Here is an 18,851-nt window from a genome sequence, read left to right on the forward strand (position 1 = left end):
AGCAAGTGGGGTTCAGCACTTCTGTATGGCCATATTAATGCACTTTGTAATATACATCATGCATTAAATATGAGCCATACAGAAGTTATTCACTTACCTGCTCCGTTGTTAGCGTCCTCGTTTCCATGGTGCCGTCTAATTTCAGCGTCTAATCGCCCGATTAGACGCGCTTGCGCAGTCCGGTCTTCTCCCTTCTGAATGGGGCCGCTCGTGCCGGAGAGCTGCTCCTCGTAGCTCCGCCCCGTCACGTGTGCCGATTCCAGCCAATCAGGAGGCTGGAATCGGCAATGGAACGTACAGAGCCCACGGTGCACCATGGGAGAAGACCTGCGGTCCACCGTGGGTGAAGATCCCGGTGGCCATCTTAGCAAGGTAAGTAAGAAGTCGCCGCAGCGTGGGGATTCGGGTAAGTACTATCCGTTTTGTTTTTTTTTACCCCTGCATCGGGTTTGTCTCGCGCCGAACGGGGGGACTATTGAAAAAAAAACAAACCCGTTTCGGCGCGGGACAACCCCTTTAATTATCCCTTCTTGTTAATTGCTGTGTAAATAGGTTCGGCCAGGTATAGCAGACTGCTGTTACTTTATGTGGTTTCTACTGCTCTGTACAGGGCTGTACTGCCCTCACGGAGGTCAATGTCACCTTTTGGTGTCTATCTTCTTTATTTTGCCGCTATACAGAGTTCCATGCATTTATAATGTTTTTGCAACTCAGGTATATTATCTGTTCTATAACCAAATACAAGTTCTTCATTTGCATAAACAACAAGTCTCTCTATCACTGCTTCAGGAGACACATTTTAAAACTTCACACATACTTAGATTTACATCATAAGCAATTTAAATCATGGATACCTTGTAGTTCAGCCAATTTAAAGTAGAAAGAGGTCTCCATCGCTATTCATACAAAAACACTCCACTTGTCATATATGAAGTCAAAACAGATGACCTTGGTTTTTTATCTTCCTTGAACTCATTCTATTCCAAAAGGTAATAGTTGTGGCTAACAGTTATTTCCCCCAAAAAGGACATGCAGACTTTGGAGTTCATCTTCTTGAACAGCTAGAGGCGTTCATTCTAGGTGGAGGCTTTAAAATTCCTATGGAAACAGAATTAGATGCATCCACGGGTGTATGCAACTCTATCTTGTGGATTTGTGGCAAATTCTCTACCCTAATAATAAAGATTTTACGTTCTTCCCTGCCCGTCATAACTCTTACTATCAATAGGATTATATATTCCTATCCCATTCCCTTCTGGGGAGGGGGGCATAAATCCATTCTATTTCAGATCATGCACCAACATAGATTACCCTAAATTTGGAAGAAAATATAAAAAGGCCCTTCTCATGTAAACTGAACGACAATGTTCTTTTAGACCCCATTGTGGCCCCACTTAGTAATAATGGCCCTCTCTGCCTCACCACTTGTCAATAGTGACTCTATGGTACCGCTTAGTACTATGACCCCCAGGTGTACCCACTGAGTAATAGGACTGCCTCTGTGGCCCCCTGATAAGTAATTATGACATCCCCTGTTGTGGCCCCTAAATAGTAATAGTGATATCCGCTTTTTATGGCCCAAATTAATACAAGCGCCCTGTCTATTCCCCAAATTGTACTAGAGCCCTCTTTGTACCCGATATAATATAGGGTTCCTTCTATGGCCAATGGTAGAGAGTTCGGACCTGCTCCTAAAACTCCAGGCACTGGTAGATGAGGGCATTAAATTCATTAATGCACTCACACTGACTTCTGATGCTCAGTGTGATCCTGCACAGGCTCAAAGCATAATGTCTTCACTTCTTCCCCTGCCTCTAGTGCTCTGAGTACTGTGCTTGAGTTTCACAGTAGAAGCAGGTCTGAGTGGCCCTAAATATGTGGAAGCAGACAGAAGCACCTACATATAACCAATGGGTGGCTAAAGTAAATGAAATTAGGAGACTTGAAGAACTAACACGTTGAGCTAATAGAACCCAGGAAAAATTAAGAGTTACCTGGGACCCATGGTCTAAACTAATCCTGTATAATCTTATAGAAGTAATAGAAAAATGTTTTCTTAGACTTTGTTAAACAATCTCTAAGTTCGTATATGTGCAGTCCTGTGTAAATTTTACGTATTGATTCATCAAGATGTACCCCATAGTCCAGAGGCGTAACTTGAAGCTTCTGAGCCCCAGTGCCAAATCTGTATTAGAGCCCCCAACTATAATGCTTTATTCATAGTACTGCGCTCCCTATATGGATAAGAAAGGCCTTATGGGCTCCCTAAGGCTCCTGGGCCCGGGTGCAACCGCATCCCCTATAGTTACGCCAGTGCCATAGTAGGATTCCTTTCTAAAAAAATGTAATCCTTTCCGTTTTCACCCTTAAACCTTTTCTACTCCCTCACCCAATTCCCAATAAGAGCATTTAAGCATTTATTTAATGTTATGCAAAAAGTTATGGTTAATGCTTTGAACATGCATTGATCTATGTTATATTACTGTAAATTTAATAAAAACTGAATTTAAAACAAAATAAAAAACAAAAAACATGACCTGGAGGCCTGGCCTGGGGTTTGGTGGAGCACCATTGTAGTAGCACTGCTATTAGGTAGCAAATTATTTATAGGGATGTTTTGGATGGTTATGGGTTTCCCTGAAGCCTAGGGTGGCCTATTATAATCCGCCATTGCTCATTTAAGCAGATTCATGAGTCACAATTGCCAAACTATGTCATATAAGGGATGCTGCTGTCTTTTGGAGTGTAAAAGGACTCTTATCCTCATGCAAGAAGTCAATGGTGGTGTGTCATCTTGGGAAGCTGAAAGACGATATAGCGCTTCTCTAGGAGTCATACCTCCATCAGATGGATTTCTTTACTATGAAAAGATTTTAGTAGGTGAGGTTCTAGGCTCTGGAACTGAGGACTGGAAATAAAGTACTGATATTACTTAAAAAATCTTTGACTTACTTGGTCACAGTCTTTGGATGTAGACTAATACATTCAATCCTAGAATTCCCAGCAGGTGATCATAATTTATATAATGTGTATGAACCCAGCAGAGATATTAGATTATTTTTTAAGAATCTTCAACAGATTATGTTTGCAGACTCAGGAACTTGCTAATGGCCTTCTTCTAAACCATTCCTCATTATAAATGACACGGCACAAAGTTGTCCACTTTCTACCCTTATCTATTCCCTAATTATGGAACATCCAGTAGAATACATCAGGTCAAGTTCTAAAATTAAGGACAGTCAAATTGTCCAACAAGCCCAACAAACTCATAAAAGTAACTTATTTGCAGATGATTCTGATTCTCTCAGCATTAGAACCTGCAGCTTCATTGACTGAAGTAGACAAAGCTCTAAAATTATTGGAGTAACTCTCATAATATTAAGCCAATGCATGAAAATCGTAGACTTTCTGGGAATTATTATTTGTTGCATAAGCCCTTATTAAACTTAAGGTAGGTGAAACTTAATTGTGACATTGAAGTACCATGTTAGTTGATTGTTTGACGGATTGGTATCTAAGTGTGCATCCCTTGGTGGAATTCATGCTAAGCTATCCATGTGGTACCGCAGCTTTTTATATCCCCTGAATAAACCAAACACTGAGTGGGGCAGACATGTTGAGATGCTGTTGTATTAACAAACTGACTTCGAATACCAGTGGACAGCAGGAGAGCTTAGGCATTGAGAAGCAGAGTCACCCTGTTCAGGGTGACTACTCTATTTGCAAGCAGTAAGTGGTTAGTATGCAAATAGGGAACTATATATTGGTTGACTACCTTCTGCACATAGTGATTCTTTAAACTGTGAGTACAATAGAACTTCTGGCAAATAGTAATATTTTTGCCATGGACATTGCCCTATATACTTGATAAGCATTTTCATGATAATCCCTGCACAGAATTTATCATTATTGCATCAATGACTTATGGGTGTTTTTAATGACTATTATTAAAGGTTACATTTTAAACCTAGGGTATTGGTTCTTGCTGACAACACTTGTCTAAACTCGTTGTTATAATCTTTTCTTTTGCTGTGCTTAAATCTGCCAGTGCCCATAATACTTTTATTTTTCCACTCTAGTAGTTGTATGAGGACTTGTATTTTGCAAGATTAGCTGTATTATTGATAGGCATCATTTGGGGGTACATGTGGCTTTTAATTGCTTTTTATTCTATTTTGTGAGGCAGATGAACAAAAAAACAGAATTCTGGGTTTTTTGTTAGATTTTTGACACTATTCACCATGTGGAATGAATAAAATGATAATTTTATAGTTAAGGTTATTATGAATGTGGTGATGTCTATTATGAATAGGTTTTTAGTTTTTTTTCCCATTTTTAATAACGCTTTGTAGATTTTTTTTTACATTTTTTTAGTCCAGCTATTGAACTTCATCATATGTTCACTTGATCTCTTTTATAATTCATTGCAATACTTCTGTATTGTAAAGAACTATACTATTCCTGCAAAAATGATACCAACAAACCGCCTATTTAACCTTGACTCTGCTTTCCATACATAATAAATCCGGAAGCCTTTGTTACGCTTCTGCTTGCCAAGGCAACCTCTTGGCACCCTAGAATCTCATGCATGCCAATGGGTGACAGAGAGCAGAAAGGGAATAAGTTTAAAACTTGGAACAACTCCTTTAAGGGATTTTACAACATGTAATGTATCCTACATACAAGATTAGATTTTATATATATATATATATATATATATATATATATATATATATATATATATATATATACAACCTATTCATATTAACTTAGTCAATTACCAGAGTACAATACAAATACCAAGAGCTCTAGCAGGAACATAGAAGAGATTTATCTTGTCAAAAAGCGGTTTGATGTTTGGATATAACTCATTGAATCATCATCATTAGACTAGCTGTTTTTGTTCATTACCTGCAAGATTAGGCGGCTGGTTCTAATTATGTACACAGGAGACAAATATTGCAGCCTATCTTACACAAACACATCAATAACAACATTATCAAGAAATCTCTAGGCCTTTGTTGATCATTAGAAATGCCAAGATCATAGAATGTACAAGAGCTATAATTCCAAATACCGCTTTTTTTTTATCTGTACTAAAATGAAGTTTAGTAGTTAAGAAACACTTAATGAGGCAATTCCTTAACTGACAATTTGCTTGTGAGAAAGTAGGGAAAGCAGTATTGTTAAATGCTAATTTTAATTAAATAATACACAGCAAAACCAGTAAATGGGTAGCGTGTTCTCTCTTGAACATGTTAATACGAACGGTTCAATGCCTTCATAGAGTAGATGGCATTTGCAATCAGAAATGTAGCCAGTGTTATTACCATTCAAAATACTAGTCTTTTTTATGCTCACATTTACTCGCTGTTCTTTTTCCCTGAATCTCATCAAACATTTATGAAAAGTGGCAATGTCTCTGTGGGAAGTTGACACTAGATATTGATACACAGTGAAACAGAAAGCATGGATGAAGTGGATAGAAAGCTCCTTCCCATGCACAGCTTCATAGAAATGAAAGATGACGACTTTCTTATACAGCAATGGCCCATGCTTGTTAAATTTCACTCATTAAGAAGTACTCTCACTCCTTGCAAAGTAGCATCATTCATTTTTAGTGCTACTAGTTTTATAGACTTCAATAGAATTGTGCTCTTTGAAGTATGAATTTTTCTATTAAATTGATATTTTTGATCCAGAACACCAAGGCCTCATTCAATCAAGCTATTGTACTTTGACAGCTTTGTTGCCAAGGTCTGCCATGCTGTACAATATACATAAACAAACCTAATTATCAAAGGAATTTTAAGTAAACATAAGGGCAAGATAAGAGCATGTGTACAAAAAGATGGTTAGAATATGGCAGCTTTATGTAAGCAGGAGCAGCGGCGTATTATTAGGGAAACTCATGTAAGAGTGTGCACGCAGACGAATATTTAGCGGAATAGAAATGATCCACGACTCGAACATCTGGATACTTGTAAATTATGACACATATTCAGCAATCAAAGCGACTTCCTCAGTGCATTTCAAATGATGTACTGTGTTACAATCAAAAGGGTTTTAAAGCGCCTGCATCTCTCCGTATTATTTATTTATTTTTTTTACATTTTCTCTCTCAGACAAAATAAGGGCAGATAAGAGTCTACAACTGATATACAGGCAGTGGATCAGCTGTATCCTTTCATCTCTTTGCAATATCCTACATGCAAATATATATATCAGTGCCGTGGAATAGATATCTCACACTGGTTATATGATGGTAGCAGACAGATTTTAAGGGTGATCTCAATCAGGCAGAAGGAAGCCGTTACCTATTTTATAGAGATGCTGTTTATCTTGTAAAAGTACTGTTTTGCAAAGTAGCTCAGTCTGCTGCTGCAAGGAAGGGGAAGTCTACTCTTTTTTTCCCCTTTGCTGTAACTTCCAAATTTAAAAGATGACAACTCTTAAGCACTTTTTATTGTTTCATGTCATGATGACCATTTTTGAGGATGCTTAAAAGCTATGGACATCTTTGGTTTTTTTTTCACTTAAATGCATGCATTTTGGGCTGACAATTATACTTGCAATAGGATTATATACAGTATATAGCAGTGGTGGCGAACCTATGGCACGCATGCCAGAGGCGGCACAGCCCTCCCTACTAGCATGCGCCGCCATCGGCCGCTCACCACTTGTGAATACTGGCAGGAGCCACAGCTCCCTTCCAGCATGCTAGCAGCACTGGGTACTGGTGTATTATGTTGCCACCGGACACATTTATTTATAGCTTATATTTCTTATGTAATAAATTGAAAAAGTTTTTTCTTCTTACTTTTAATATTCAACATACAGGGTGACTTGATTACTAGGAGACCCAAACATTCCTCAACAAGTTTTTTGTTTTATTATATGCTTCCCTATGAAACGTGATATGTATTTACCTTGCCTGTTGAAAAACAATGTCTGCCTAGAAATGGCCCCTCCACCATCCAAGCACTTGTATCTGAGTCTGTATATTGGCGAAGACATCTGCCAATGTGAGGCTAGTAATGGCAGAAGCATCTGCTGTACCATGTCTTTGAAAACGTCAATTGATCAAGGCTTACTACTATATAAATAGCCCTTCAGTAAATCGCACAAGAAGAAATCAGGTAGCGTCAGGTCTGCTGATCTTGGCAGCCACAGATTCTTCTAAATTAATTGGTCACCAAAGTAATTTTCAATTTCCCTCATGCTTGCATTAGATTTGTGCCATGTTACACCATCTTGTGAGAAAGTAACCTTTTGTTAATTTGTCCTACATTGTTACATCAATTTGGAAAACGGGTTCCGTCGGTACACTGCCTTCACCATACTTATTCTGAAATGAACCCATTCACCAAAAAACACACACTGTTCAACTGAGTACATGTTTGTGGCACACTGAGTCAAAAGCCTATTTGGCGGTTGCACCTCAACATCACGGGTATAGTCCACTTCATTGAGAGTTGTAATGGTTCCACAGACATAGGGAGAGATTTATGAAACTATCTAAGGCCGCCTGCACACGGGCTGAAATCCTGCGGCGGTATTTCCCGCGGGATTTCCGCCACTGAAAGCCTGCAAAGGAGTGCATTACAATACGCACTCCTATGCAGACGGCCGCAGTTTGGCCGCGCGAAATCTCGCGCGGCAAACAAACCGCGGCATGTCCTATTACTGTGCGGGGCTCTGCGAGCCCCGCACAGGAACGTGACTCACCCGGCCGCCAGCTCCGGTCTGCGCATGCACCGGCTGCCCAGCAGCCAGCACATGAAAGAGTCGGGGCCGCCGGGCGCGGGTAAGTACGCGCTCCTCCCTGCAGGCGCCGGGGTCGGGTCCCGCGGCGAGAATCCTCGCCGCCGGATCCGACCCACCCGTCTGCAGGTGGCCTAAAGCAAAAACTGTCTTTGATGTCTATAGCAACCAATCACAGCTCATCTTTAATAGTGCTCTTGCAAAATGAATGTTGCTCTGTGACTGGTTGTTATAGGCAAGAAAGACAGTTTTTCTTTTAGGCCTCATGTCCACGGGGAAAATCAGGCCCGCTACGGATTCTACAAGGAGAATCTGCAGCGGGTCCCTCCTGCCCCGCGGACATGAGCGCTGAAAATTAGAATTTAAAAGAATTAACTCACCCGCAGCGGGCCGAGAAGGTCTTCTCTTCCTCACGGCTGGATCTTTATTTTCGGCCGGCGGATGGACTCGTCACGCCGGCGGAACGTCGCCGGAACGTCGCTGACGTGCCGCGCACATGCGCCGGGCACATCCGCCGAGCCGAAACAAGAAAGATCCGGCCGTGAGGAAGAGAAGACCTTCCCGGTCCACTGCGGGTGAGTTAATTCTTTTAAATTCCTATTTTAGGTCTCCTGCGGATCCGGACGGCTTCCATAGGCTTCAATAGAAGCCCGCGGGAGCCGTCCCCGCGGGAGACCCGCACGAAAATGGAGCATGGTCCAGATTTTTTCATGCTCCATTTTTTTTTAAATCCCTTTTATTGACCATCCGCGGGTATTTATCTACCCGCGGGTGGTCAATGCATCCCTATGGGGTGCGGATCCGCGTGCGGGAGAAGAGTTAAAATCCGCTGCGGATTTTAATTCTTCTTTTGCCCGTGGACATGAGGCCTTAGAGAGCTTTCATAAATAAAAAATTTAAAAAGTCAATGATGAATCTTTAGGTTTCCTAGCAAGAGAATCACCCTGTATAGCTGACCAGTGTGCTCTATTGGTCTTCCAATATAACATGATTTTTCTTCATAGTCTCTGGAATTAGGCATCAGACATTTATTTGCTCTATTATAAGTTGTCACTTTCTGCATGAGGGCTCAGTCACACGGGCGCATCGGCACCCGTACACCGGCGCCAATGCGCCCGTGTGACTGACAGTTAGAAGACAGCCGTACCTGAAGACGGACGATTCTCAGCAGCGCTGATGAAAGAACACATGACCAGCAATGAAGCCAGTCACATGTTCTTTCCTCGGGCGCTGCAGAGAGATGTCCGTCTTCAGGTACGGCCGCGTGATTGAGCCCTGAGTTGTCATTTTCTGAGTGGTATTAAGTTTGGTAGCTGTTTAAAGTAACTTATTTTGGGATATAGAGAATGCACATGAACTAATTTTACAGATCAAAGTCAACAGAAGGGATAATGCTAAAAAACTCCTCTCACATCTTACCTACATAGTGTCCCCCTTTGTACGCAATGCACACTTTATTTGAAAGTCAGACACAGTGGTCCCTCAAGTTACAATGGCTTATGGTTGCATGGGGTTTCAAGTTACTATGCTATCCATAATAAGGAAAAATAAATATTAAAGAAGAATAAACAGTTAACTAATTAAAATAGATAAAACAAGCTGTTATAAATAAAAATCAGAAATGAATGTAAATAACTTTCTATGATATGGAGGACAGGAGCGTCTTCAGGATCTTGTATAGAACAAAGTGAACCAGAAAAATACAACAATGCCACCTTCACCTAATGCCAAGTAGCAGCTCATCCTGGCTTAGGAAAAAAGCAGAAGAGAACATGTAGTACTGCACTATACTGATAGGTGCTATCAGACAGCCTATCACTGCAAATACTTCAATAATACTGGAGTTATAGTGATTGGCCCGATTCACATGAAACACATGAATGGTCTTTCCTGGACCACTGTAACTTGAAACCCCATGCAACCATAAGCCATTGTAACTTGAGGGTTGGATTCCGCTACAGGTTCCCGCATGCAAAATCCAATTGGCCTGTGGACATGAGGCTTTATTGTTTGCACAAGCGAACTATGTCAGAGTTTATACAGGCAGACAAATCATTTAATGAGAATGACTAAACGATCGGTATGTAAATCGAACGATTGGCGAATGAGCCAACAATGATTTTCATGCTTACATGAAATGAATGATGAATGATAAGCATACTAATTATCGTTCATCATTGGCTGTGTTTACACTAAACAATTATCGTTCAAATTTGAATGATCCAGTGATTTTTTTTGCGTGATAATCATTCTCTCTAAACGCATCTTTAGGCATTCAATAGTTGTTGACTAGAGATGAGCGAACGTACTCGGTAAGGGCGATTTCGCAATCGAGCACCGCGATTTTCGAGTACTTCACTACTCGGGTGAAAAGTACTCGGATGCGCTGTGGGTGAGCGCAGCGGGGAGTGGGGGGGAGAGGGAGAGAGAGAGGGCTCCCCCCTGTTCCCCGCTGCTACCCCCGCTCCCCTCTGCAACCCCCCGCCCCACAGCGCACCCGAGTACTTTTCACCCGAGTAGTGAAGTACTCGAAAATCGCGGTGCTCGATTGCGAAATCGGCCTTACCGAGTACGTTCGCTCATCTCTATTGTTGACCTAAAGCTTTTTCACCCAACAGTCAAAATGACTAATTTCTCCATTGTTTCATTTGAGAAAAATGCCTGTTGATCCAGTGGAGCCAGTGGAGGCAGAACAAAATATGCTGCTGCTGGGTTTTTACAGCCACTTATGGCAAAGGACATGATACAGTAAGTAAGGGTCTGGGGTGTAGTCAAAAACCTACAATGAGTCATTTTTGATATCCAAATAAAGGAAAACATAAGCATTTCTTTTCCTAGATTAAAATAATAATAGTCTACTTATAATGCAAAACTGTACCTACTTAACAATGATTTCTATTGAAATTTAGACTTATAGCACTGTAGTTTTAATATACCACAACAAATTGCGTAATTTACTGGAGGTCTCATTATAAGAACAATTAGTCAAGATGTTACAGAAGGAAACATGTCCTGGTTGATAAAACACATTCAGGAATCAAGCTTACAACAGGGAGACAGATCGGTGGAGTATTACATAAGAAATTGGCCTCCATTACACATATATTACATCACACAGAAGAGAGTGAACAGTTAAATTAGCAGTAATTGATTCTATCAGAAGTTCTGCAGAAAGAATCCATGGTGACTGTGTGCTAAATAGAATGTGGAATACCGAGCTGTTAATACAGTTAAAGTAGCAAGTTTTCTTTGTTACAGAAATGAAGAAACTGCCATTATCACTTAAGTCTGGCTATGAATCAAATGAACCAGTAACAATGGCTGTCAATTGGAATGTTGTTGTTTCAAGAGCCCATCCAAATTATAAGCTCATGTTTATAGCACATGAACTGACAACAAAATGCACTCATCTTGTCAAAAGCCAGCGACAGAACTTTATAATGTAATTATTAGAAGATTAAACAATGGCTCCAGTGCTTCTGTACTTTGTTTAATAAGCTGTACGTGAGATGTGTCATAAATTAAAAAGTAATTTTATTACATCCCAGCACTGGGAAATGTGGTAGCTGATCTCCAAATGGATTTGGATTTAGCTGTGAAAATATATTATCTAAGTATTGTTACCATAACCGATGATTGCTTTTACTCTAAAATAAATTGAATCAATTTGCAAGATAATGTACAGTTAAGGTTTTAAGGAAAAAAATAATTCATGAGAGACATCCAATCTGTATTTAGACACTTTTCTTGATGAAACCTGGGAACATTAAACATGAATGCAAAAATCCAGACTTACCGTTCATGTTTTTGAAGATGTTGAGAACTGGTAGAATCTGGCGGTAGTAGGGTACTAGAGCTTCACCCACCATTTCGGCAGAGACAACCAGGTGCTGGAGCACTTTGAGGGTGGTGCATATGACTTGACGATTACGGATATTCAAAGCATCTAAAAAAGAAGTAAAATGTTATTATTGCAAAACCATAGAAATCTGCCTAGTTATATATTATAATCTTTATCAAAAAATTAAACATCTAGAAGAAGTTGTCATTTTCTTGCAAAACTCTGCATGCAGTTACACCTCAGGCAGAAGTGCAAATTATTTCAGTTGTGGTGTGATTAGATGAGCTGAGGCCCTAAAAGTGGTTGCGTTATTGGAACGTGAGGAGCTGGATGGTCGCATCGACAAATTGCCAGCCACCTGGGTTGCTCTGACCAGACTGTTAGGAGGTGTTGGGATACACCACTTTATACATTAAGCACATATCAGCAACTCTGGGTGCATATACAGAAATCTACAGCTATGAGGTGGCATAGATATCTGGTGTAATTTCCACCAGCTTCTGGCAAAAAAGTACGCATTAAGGCCTTAGTCAGACGGGCGTTTTTTCGCCCGATTTGCGCATGCGCATGCGTCCGGCGATTTTTTAAAACCATTGCTTTGCAATGGTATCGGACACATGAGCGCTTTTTATGCGCTTGTCTGATTAATTATAGAACAGAAATCGCAGATCGCACCTATCTGCGATCTGCGATTCCTGTTCTCTTCTCTATATGCGCTCAATGGGGCCGGCGGCGGCAGCAGCGCCGACCCCATTGAGAACATATAGAAGACAAATCATTCTTCTATGCCACAGCTGTAACAGCTGTGGCAGTGAAGAACGATGTTTGCCCATTGAATTCAATGGAGCCGGCAATACAGCCGGCTCCATTGAAAGCAATGGGCTGCCGGCGAGCGCGGGATGAATTATCGGGAAGGGCCTAAATATATAAGCCCTTCCCTGCAATTCATCCAGAAATGTGTTAAAATAAAAAAATATCTAAATATATATATACTCACCTTGTCCCGGCAGCCGGAGTTCAGAGCTGCCGGCCTGCAGTGGGTGTGAAGGGGGTGTGAGTCAGACTTGCCCAGCGCTGAGCCAATCAGAGGCAACTCTGACTCACACCCCCTTCACACCCACTGCAGGCCGGCCGCTCTGAACTCCGGCTCCCGGGACAAGGTGAGTATATATATATTTTTTATTTTAACACATTTCTGGATGAATTGCAGGGAAGGGCTTATATATTTAAGCCCTTCCCGACAATTCATTCCACACTCGCCCGCAGCGCATTGCTTTCAATGGAGCCGGCTCTGTTGCCGGCTCCATTGAATGCAATGCGCTGGACAGCTCCGGCCCGTTTCTAATGAAACGCGGCTAGGAGCAGATTTTCGGGCGATTTTCAGGCCCCGGTCACGCGACTTGCGGATGCGCATCCGTCATGCGATCCGCAAATCGCGTGAAAAAACGCCCCTCTGACTAAGGCCTCATACACAATTATGCATGTGTCAGGCCAGGGCAGTCTCGCCCCCTCCCAATAAACCATGCACCACATCCATTTTGCTAAAAAAGTGGCATAATCTGACATAGTTGCTAGAAAGTTGGAAGTTTTTGCGCCAGCGGGACTTGAACCAGATTCTGCTATTTTACTACACCAAAATAATTTTTAGAAATTTCCCCCAAATTCCCCTACTTTGGGCCCCAAAAGACTTTGTGGGGTTTAAAAGATTACATTTTATACTATGGAACATGGTGCATATTATTAAACCTGAATTAAATTAAAGAACAACTCAAATAGAGCTTTCCACATTTTCATTAAAGTTCTATATGGATTCCGTAGGTAACTCTGAAAACATGTAAGTGGTATTCCACTTTCTGCCACCTTCCAACAAGTGCATGAGGAGTGATAGAATCAACAATTTCCCTGCTTCCATATGCCCCAACCAATCCAGTGTTATGGAAATGCCTCATCGAGAAATTCCATAACAATCCTGGCATCATGAAGAGGAGCACCACCTTGCTGAAAGATCACATTCTCATCAACATAGGATTCTGAAAACAGTTCTAAAATGCCGAGGTAACGGGGTGATGTCACAGTGCCTTCCGCAAAGTAAAATAGATCAATCATCCAATCTCTGGCAAAAGAACAGAGCTGTTATACTTATGTTCAAGAAAATCATGGAGACATTTTTAGCCCATCGGTTGTGCCGATGGTTATGTTCCGAATAGTAATAAGTGATTAATGGAAAAATCTGTTTGTGTTGGGATCTGGCCAATTTCACCAAAATTATGCTACACAAGAGTGCAGGTGTGCTGCTTGCTTTAAAAGCAATGTCATAACCTTTCCAATAAATAATTCTACTAATTGAACAGAACAGACCTGCTCCAAGGAAAAAATATAGAGCTACCAAAAAGTACACTAAGCAAGACAGCAGGTGTGCAGCTTTTTTTTAAAAGCAATGTTATAAATTTTCCAAGGACAGATTATACCAGGTGAACAGGACACTCAAGCAAGGACCTGCTGCAAGGAACAGCTGTTGAGCTACAAAAAAATTATACTACGCAAGACAGGAGGTGTGTTCTTTGTTATGAGAGCAATATCATAACTTTTCCAAAGACAAATTCTGAATTGTGGAACTCTTTGTACATTTTTTAAGAATAGTAACATTCTGCAGTGACATAAGTATTCAAACTCTGTACTCAGTACTTAGTTGAAGCCCCTTTTGCAGTGATTACAGCATCCAGTCTTCTTGGGTATGAAAAAAAATATGTACATGTGGATTTGGGGATTTTATGCCAGTGTTCTCTGCAGATCCTCTCAAGCTCTGTCAGGTTGGACTGTCTGTGGAAAGCCATTTTCAAGTCTCATCAAAGATGTTTGATTGGGTTCAAATCGGGGCTCCGGCTAGGCCACTCAAGGACATTCACATAGTTGTCTCTAAGCCACTCCAGTATTGTTTTCGCTGTGTGTATAAGGTCATTCCCTTGTCGAAAGGTAAACCTCCTGTCTGGTCTGAGGTCCTTGTACTCTGGATCAGATTTTCATTGAGAATATCTCTGTACTTTTCTCCATTCAGCTTTCCATAATCCCTGACCAGTCTCCCTGTCCCAGCCGCTGACCCCCCCCCCCCCCACACACACACACACAGGATGATACTACCCCTGCCATGCTTTACTGTAGGGATGGTGATGAGCAGTGGTTTATTTCATAGAATGCTTAGAATTAAGGTCAAAAAGTTCTGTCTTGGTTTCATCAGACCAGAGAATGTTCTTTCTCACTGTCTGAGACCTTAAAGTGTTTTTTCGCAAACTCCAAGTGGAATTGTCACATCTTTTACTGAGGAGAAGGTTCTTTCTGGCAACTCTGCCATAAAGCCCAGATTGGTGGAGTGCTGCAGTAATGGTTGACCTTCTGGAAGTTTTACCCATCTGTTTGTAAGCAGGTTTCCTTACCCACATTTGTGCTGGAAGCAATAGTGTACTTACTCTGTCCACCATAAATGGTGGTAAGGAAAAGAAACCTTCTCAGGGACCTAGGTTTGCAGGTGTCCTCTTCTTTTCGCTAATAGAAGTCTATAGCTCCATCCAGGGCTCTGTCTGGATGCTGTTTCAATGTAGTGCAAATCAGTGTGAACCTATTATGTTGCTTCTCTCCCTAAGAATGGACATTATCTTAGGATCCATGAGCAGAATGGAAAATTGTAAAAGAGGTAAAAAGGGAACTAAAGGGTAACAGCAAAATATCTACAGAACACTTCCACCAACAAAAACCCCTGAGCAACTCAAGTTTCTCTAAGAAGACCTGGATATTCCACAATGCTTCTATAAAAATGTTTTCTGGACAGATGAGACAAAAATGAAACTCTAGCACAAATGCACAATGTTAAGGAAAAATAATGCTGCAAACCAACACTGAAACCTCCAACTATGAAGCATGGTGGAGGCAGTATCTCAATTGGGGCTGCTTTGATACCTGAGGGCCTTGATGCCTTAAAACCATTGAGAAAATAATGAATTCTAAGGTGTATCAAACATTTTACAGGAGAACGTAGGCAGCAGTCCATGACCTAAAGCTGAAGAGACGCTGGGTGATGCAATCAATTAATGATCCAACGCACATAAGTATATCAATTAAAGAATGTTTGTAAAAGAAGGTTTGCATTTTGGAATGGCTGAGCCAGAATCCTGACCTTAACCCTATTGAGATGCTGTGGCATGACCTGAAGAGGGCTGTGCATTTAAGGCATACCAGAAATATTGACGAATGGAAACACATTTTCAGGAAGGAATGGTCCAAAATTTCTCCACAATATTAAGCAAATCTTGTTTGCAGCTACAAGAAATTTTTGGTGGAGGCGATTGCTGTTAAAGGTTAAACTACAGAGTATTACTTTTCAAAGGTTTATTTTTGCCTGCACTGTGGATGTTTATTAAGTGTGCTCAAATAGAGAAATGAACTGAACAACGGTGAATGTTAAATTTTTATCTAAGTAACAATTCTAGACAAACACAATCAGGGCTCGTTCAGACGAACGTAATTTTCGCGCTGTCAGCAGCACACAGAATGCGCTTCTAAAAGGAACCAATAGGTTTCTATAGAAGCATTCACATGCATGATTGTTAGGTGCGCGAAACTGCACGCACCTAACAAAGATTGGACATGCGAGTGCAAACTTGCATGTTGGCTTCGAGATGCGTGCAAAGATAGGACATGCCGTATCTTTGCTGTGGGCTTTCCATAGGCTCCTATGGAAGCCTTGAAAGCATGCAGCTCGCACCTAGGATCATGTGAACAGGCTACTTCAAGTAGCTGGAAGCAGCCCGTTCATGCGATCTTTACAGCTCCTATGGCTGTGAACTTTTTGCGTTGCTAACAGTGCGACAACTACTTTCGTCTCAACAAGCCCTCAGACTATATTTTAATATTAATCAATCTAGAAATCCAGATCATTACAAGGGGTTCACTTACTTTTTATTGCAACTGTACTCATTTTTTGTGTTGGTTGTGTTTGTGCTGGTGTCATGGTGTCTATTTACAGTATAATGAAGCCATGACAGCAATGCTGGATCCATTTTTGGATGTATACTGATAAATCCTGATGGAGTCCATTGACCTATAATATGTCTGTCAAGTTTCAAAAGGGGTTCAAGTAATTTTGACAGCAAAAATAGCACTGCAGATTTTAATATCAAACTTGCTGTCAAAGTTACCAGAAACCCTAACGGACTGGCATTAACCAATGTGGAAAAAGCCTTAGAAAAGCTTTTCAAAACTGTGACAAACAGCAGACTCAACATCATATTTGTAGCACCATCTTCCTTTCCTATCTGCTACAATCAGACACATTTGCCTTTACCTTCTCTCTTTTCCTATTTGTAATTAGTAGGAAGAGAACCACAGCAAGAATTCCTTCTACAATCAGCAATCATAGAATTAGTCATGTTTATATCATTCAGAGACACCAGATGTGTATTGTACTTTAATGCAGCAGTTGTCCATTTTCATAAGACATTTTATTAATATAAATTGTTTTATAAAGTAGCACAAAAGAGACAGCATATTAGATGCCGCAGTAAATTAATGATGCATTATGTTAAGCATCTTGTTTTAGATTGTACGAAGTCATGAATTAATTATAGGTAATACTGTATAATTAAAGCACTAACTGCACAATGAAAAATATGCACATTCATTTCTGTCTGTGTGGCCCCTCAACTCTGTGAAAGTAATTACCGCCAAGTTATGTGTTTTCACCTCACAATCAAGCTTTTCTTATGAATAGTTTTATCAGTTGTCATACGATCAAAATCCTTCTTGGTATATGTTATCTCTAATATAAGAAGCCAACATGGAATTGATTACTAGATTATCATAAACTAGAATAGTTGCTTGACACATTTATCACAAGATGATACGTTAAAGGAACCCGTCACCCTCTATTAACTCCATAAACTACTTTATGTTGCTCATAGGCCAAATTCCAAGGAGTCTGGAGATGTAGTTTTTATACTCACTCAGCCACCCGATCCTGTTCTTTCCCCCCATGAAAGTCAGAACCAGCGGACTCATCTCTGCAGCTGTAGATATGTGTCCACTGGGGCTGATTTCCACTGGTGGAACTTCCACAGAGACAGGAAACTGGGTGAACATAAAATCTACACCCCCAGACTCCTCAGAACCTGGCCTATGAGGACCATAACCTAGTTTATGGTGCACATTGGTGCTTACAGGTTCCCTTTAAAAGATTTACTTTTCTAATCAAACTACTAGTGACCACTTGTCAGTGAGTATATATGTGTGTGGGTGCTTCTTATGCTCTGCCTCTGGTGACATCGTTGCTCCGCCCCCTGGTGATGTCTTCAAAGGTCCTACAACATATATACAACGCAGAGCCTGACCAACAGAAGAGCAACACTGTTAGGGCTCTTGGAAGGGGAGGACAAAAATAACAAAATAATAATACAACTAAGCCGTTATTATCTCAGAAGACACAACTCAGCAGTCCTGACAGAAGACACAAACCTGCCATCCCCTCAGAGATCCGGTGGACTGAAGAAACTGTGGTGACATCACTGCTGTGGGAGGAGCCAAGCCGTGTTTTGTCTTGTGTGGGAATCAAGATGGATGTAGTAGAGCTGTGTGAGGATCCTAACGGATGTACCATGTAGGACAGCTGTGTGGCACATTGCGCCACCAGAGACACTGGTACTGTAATTTCCTTATAATTACTAGTAGAATACCTAAGGTGTTAGTGCTCTGTATCAGAAGCCACTGCTCCCCTTGTTTGTGTACATATGGGTCAAGTTATTAAAAATAGATTCACTGAACTCATGATGCTGTTTTTTTCCTATTGCCATTTGGGTAAAAACTGGAAACAAATAAACAAGTGTTCTATATATTTCTATAGAGAAACATATAGCATTTGTCTCTCCATTCCAATCCTTTGAGCATTTTAGCAATATTATCACGGCAGGAAACCCACCCAGCTCTACTGTTCTGTCCAAAATCTGAACAATAGAAAGCCCTATCCATTAGCTAAGCTCAACCCTCTTCTCACAACAATCATGGAGTAAAGGAACCAAGTATGTCTGCCAAACTCCTATTTATTGTGCTGCATGAATATTTCCAGAGTTTGTCAAAGCTTTTTTCTGGTAAATAGATATTTTTTCCTCGTGTACTTTTAGGTTAAGTGTTCCACTAATTGGAAAGAACAGAACACTTTGAATACAGCATTTTCACTGTAGAGGTTTTTGGTAGAAGCAATGGG

The 18,851-nt window shown here is 40.8% G+C and overlaps 1 protein-coding gene across 1 annotated transcript in view; it reads right to left on the bottom strand.

Moving 5' to 3' along the window:
* The window catches only part of PACRG (parkin coregulated), a 645,102-nt gene that overhangs the window by 241,075 nt on the left and 385,176 nt on the right, over positions 1 to 18,851 (bottom strand). Inside the window, exon 4 of the mRNA XM_066605428.1 lies at positions 11,561 to 11,710. Coding sequence (XP_066461525.1) covers positions 11,561 to 11,710 — 150 coding nt within the window. The remainder of the gene's footprint in view (positions 1 to 11,560; positions 11,711 to 18,851) is intronic.

This window comes from Eleutherodactylus coqui, chromosome 1 (genome assembly GCF_035609145.1).
Source record: "Eleutherodactylus coqui strain aEleCoq1 chromosome 1, aEleCoq1.hap1, whole genome shotgun sequence".
NCBI lineage: Eukaryota > Metazoa > Chordata > Amphibia > Anura > Eleutherodactylidae > Eleutherodactylus > Eleutherodactylus coqui.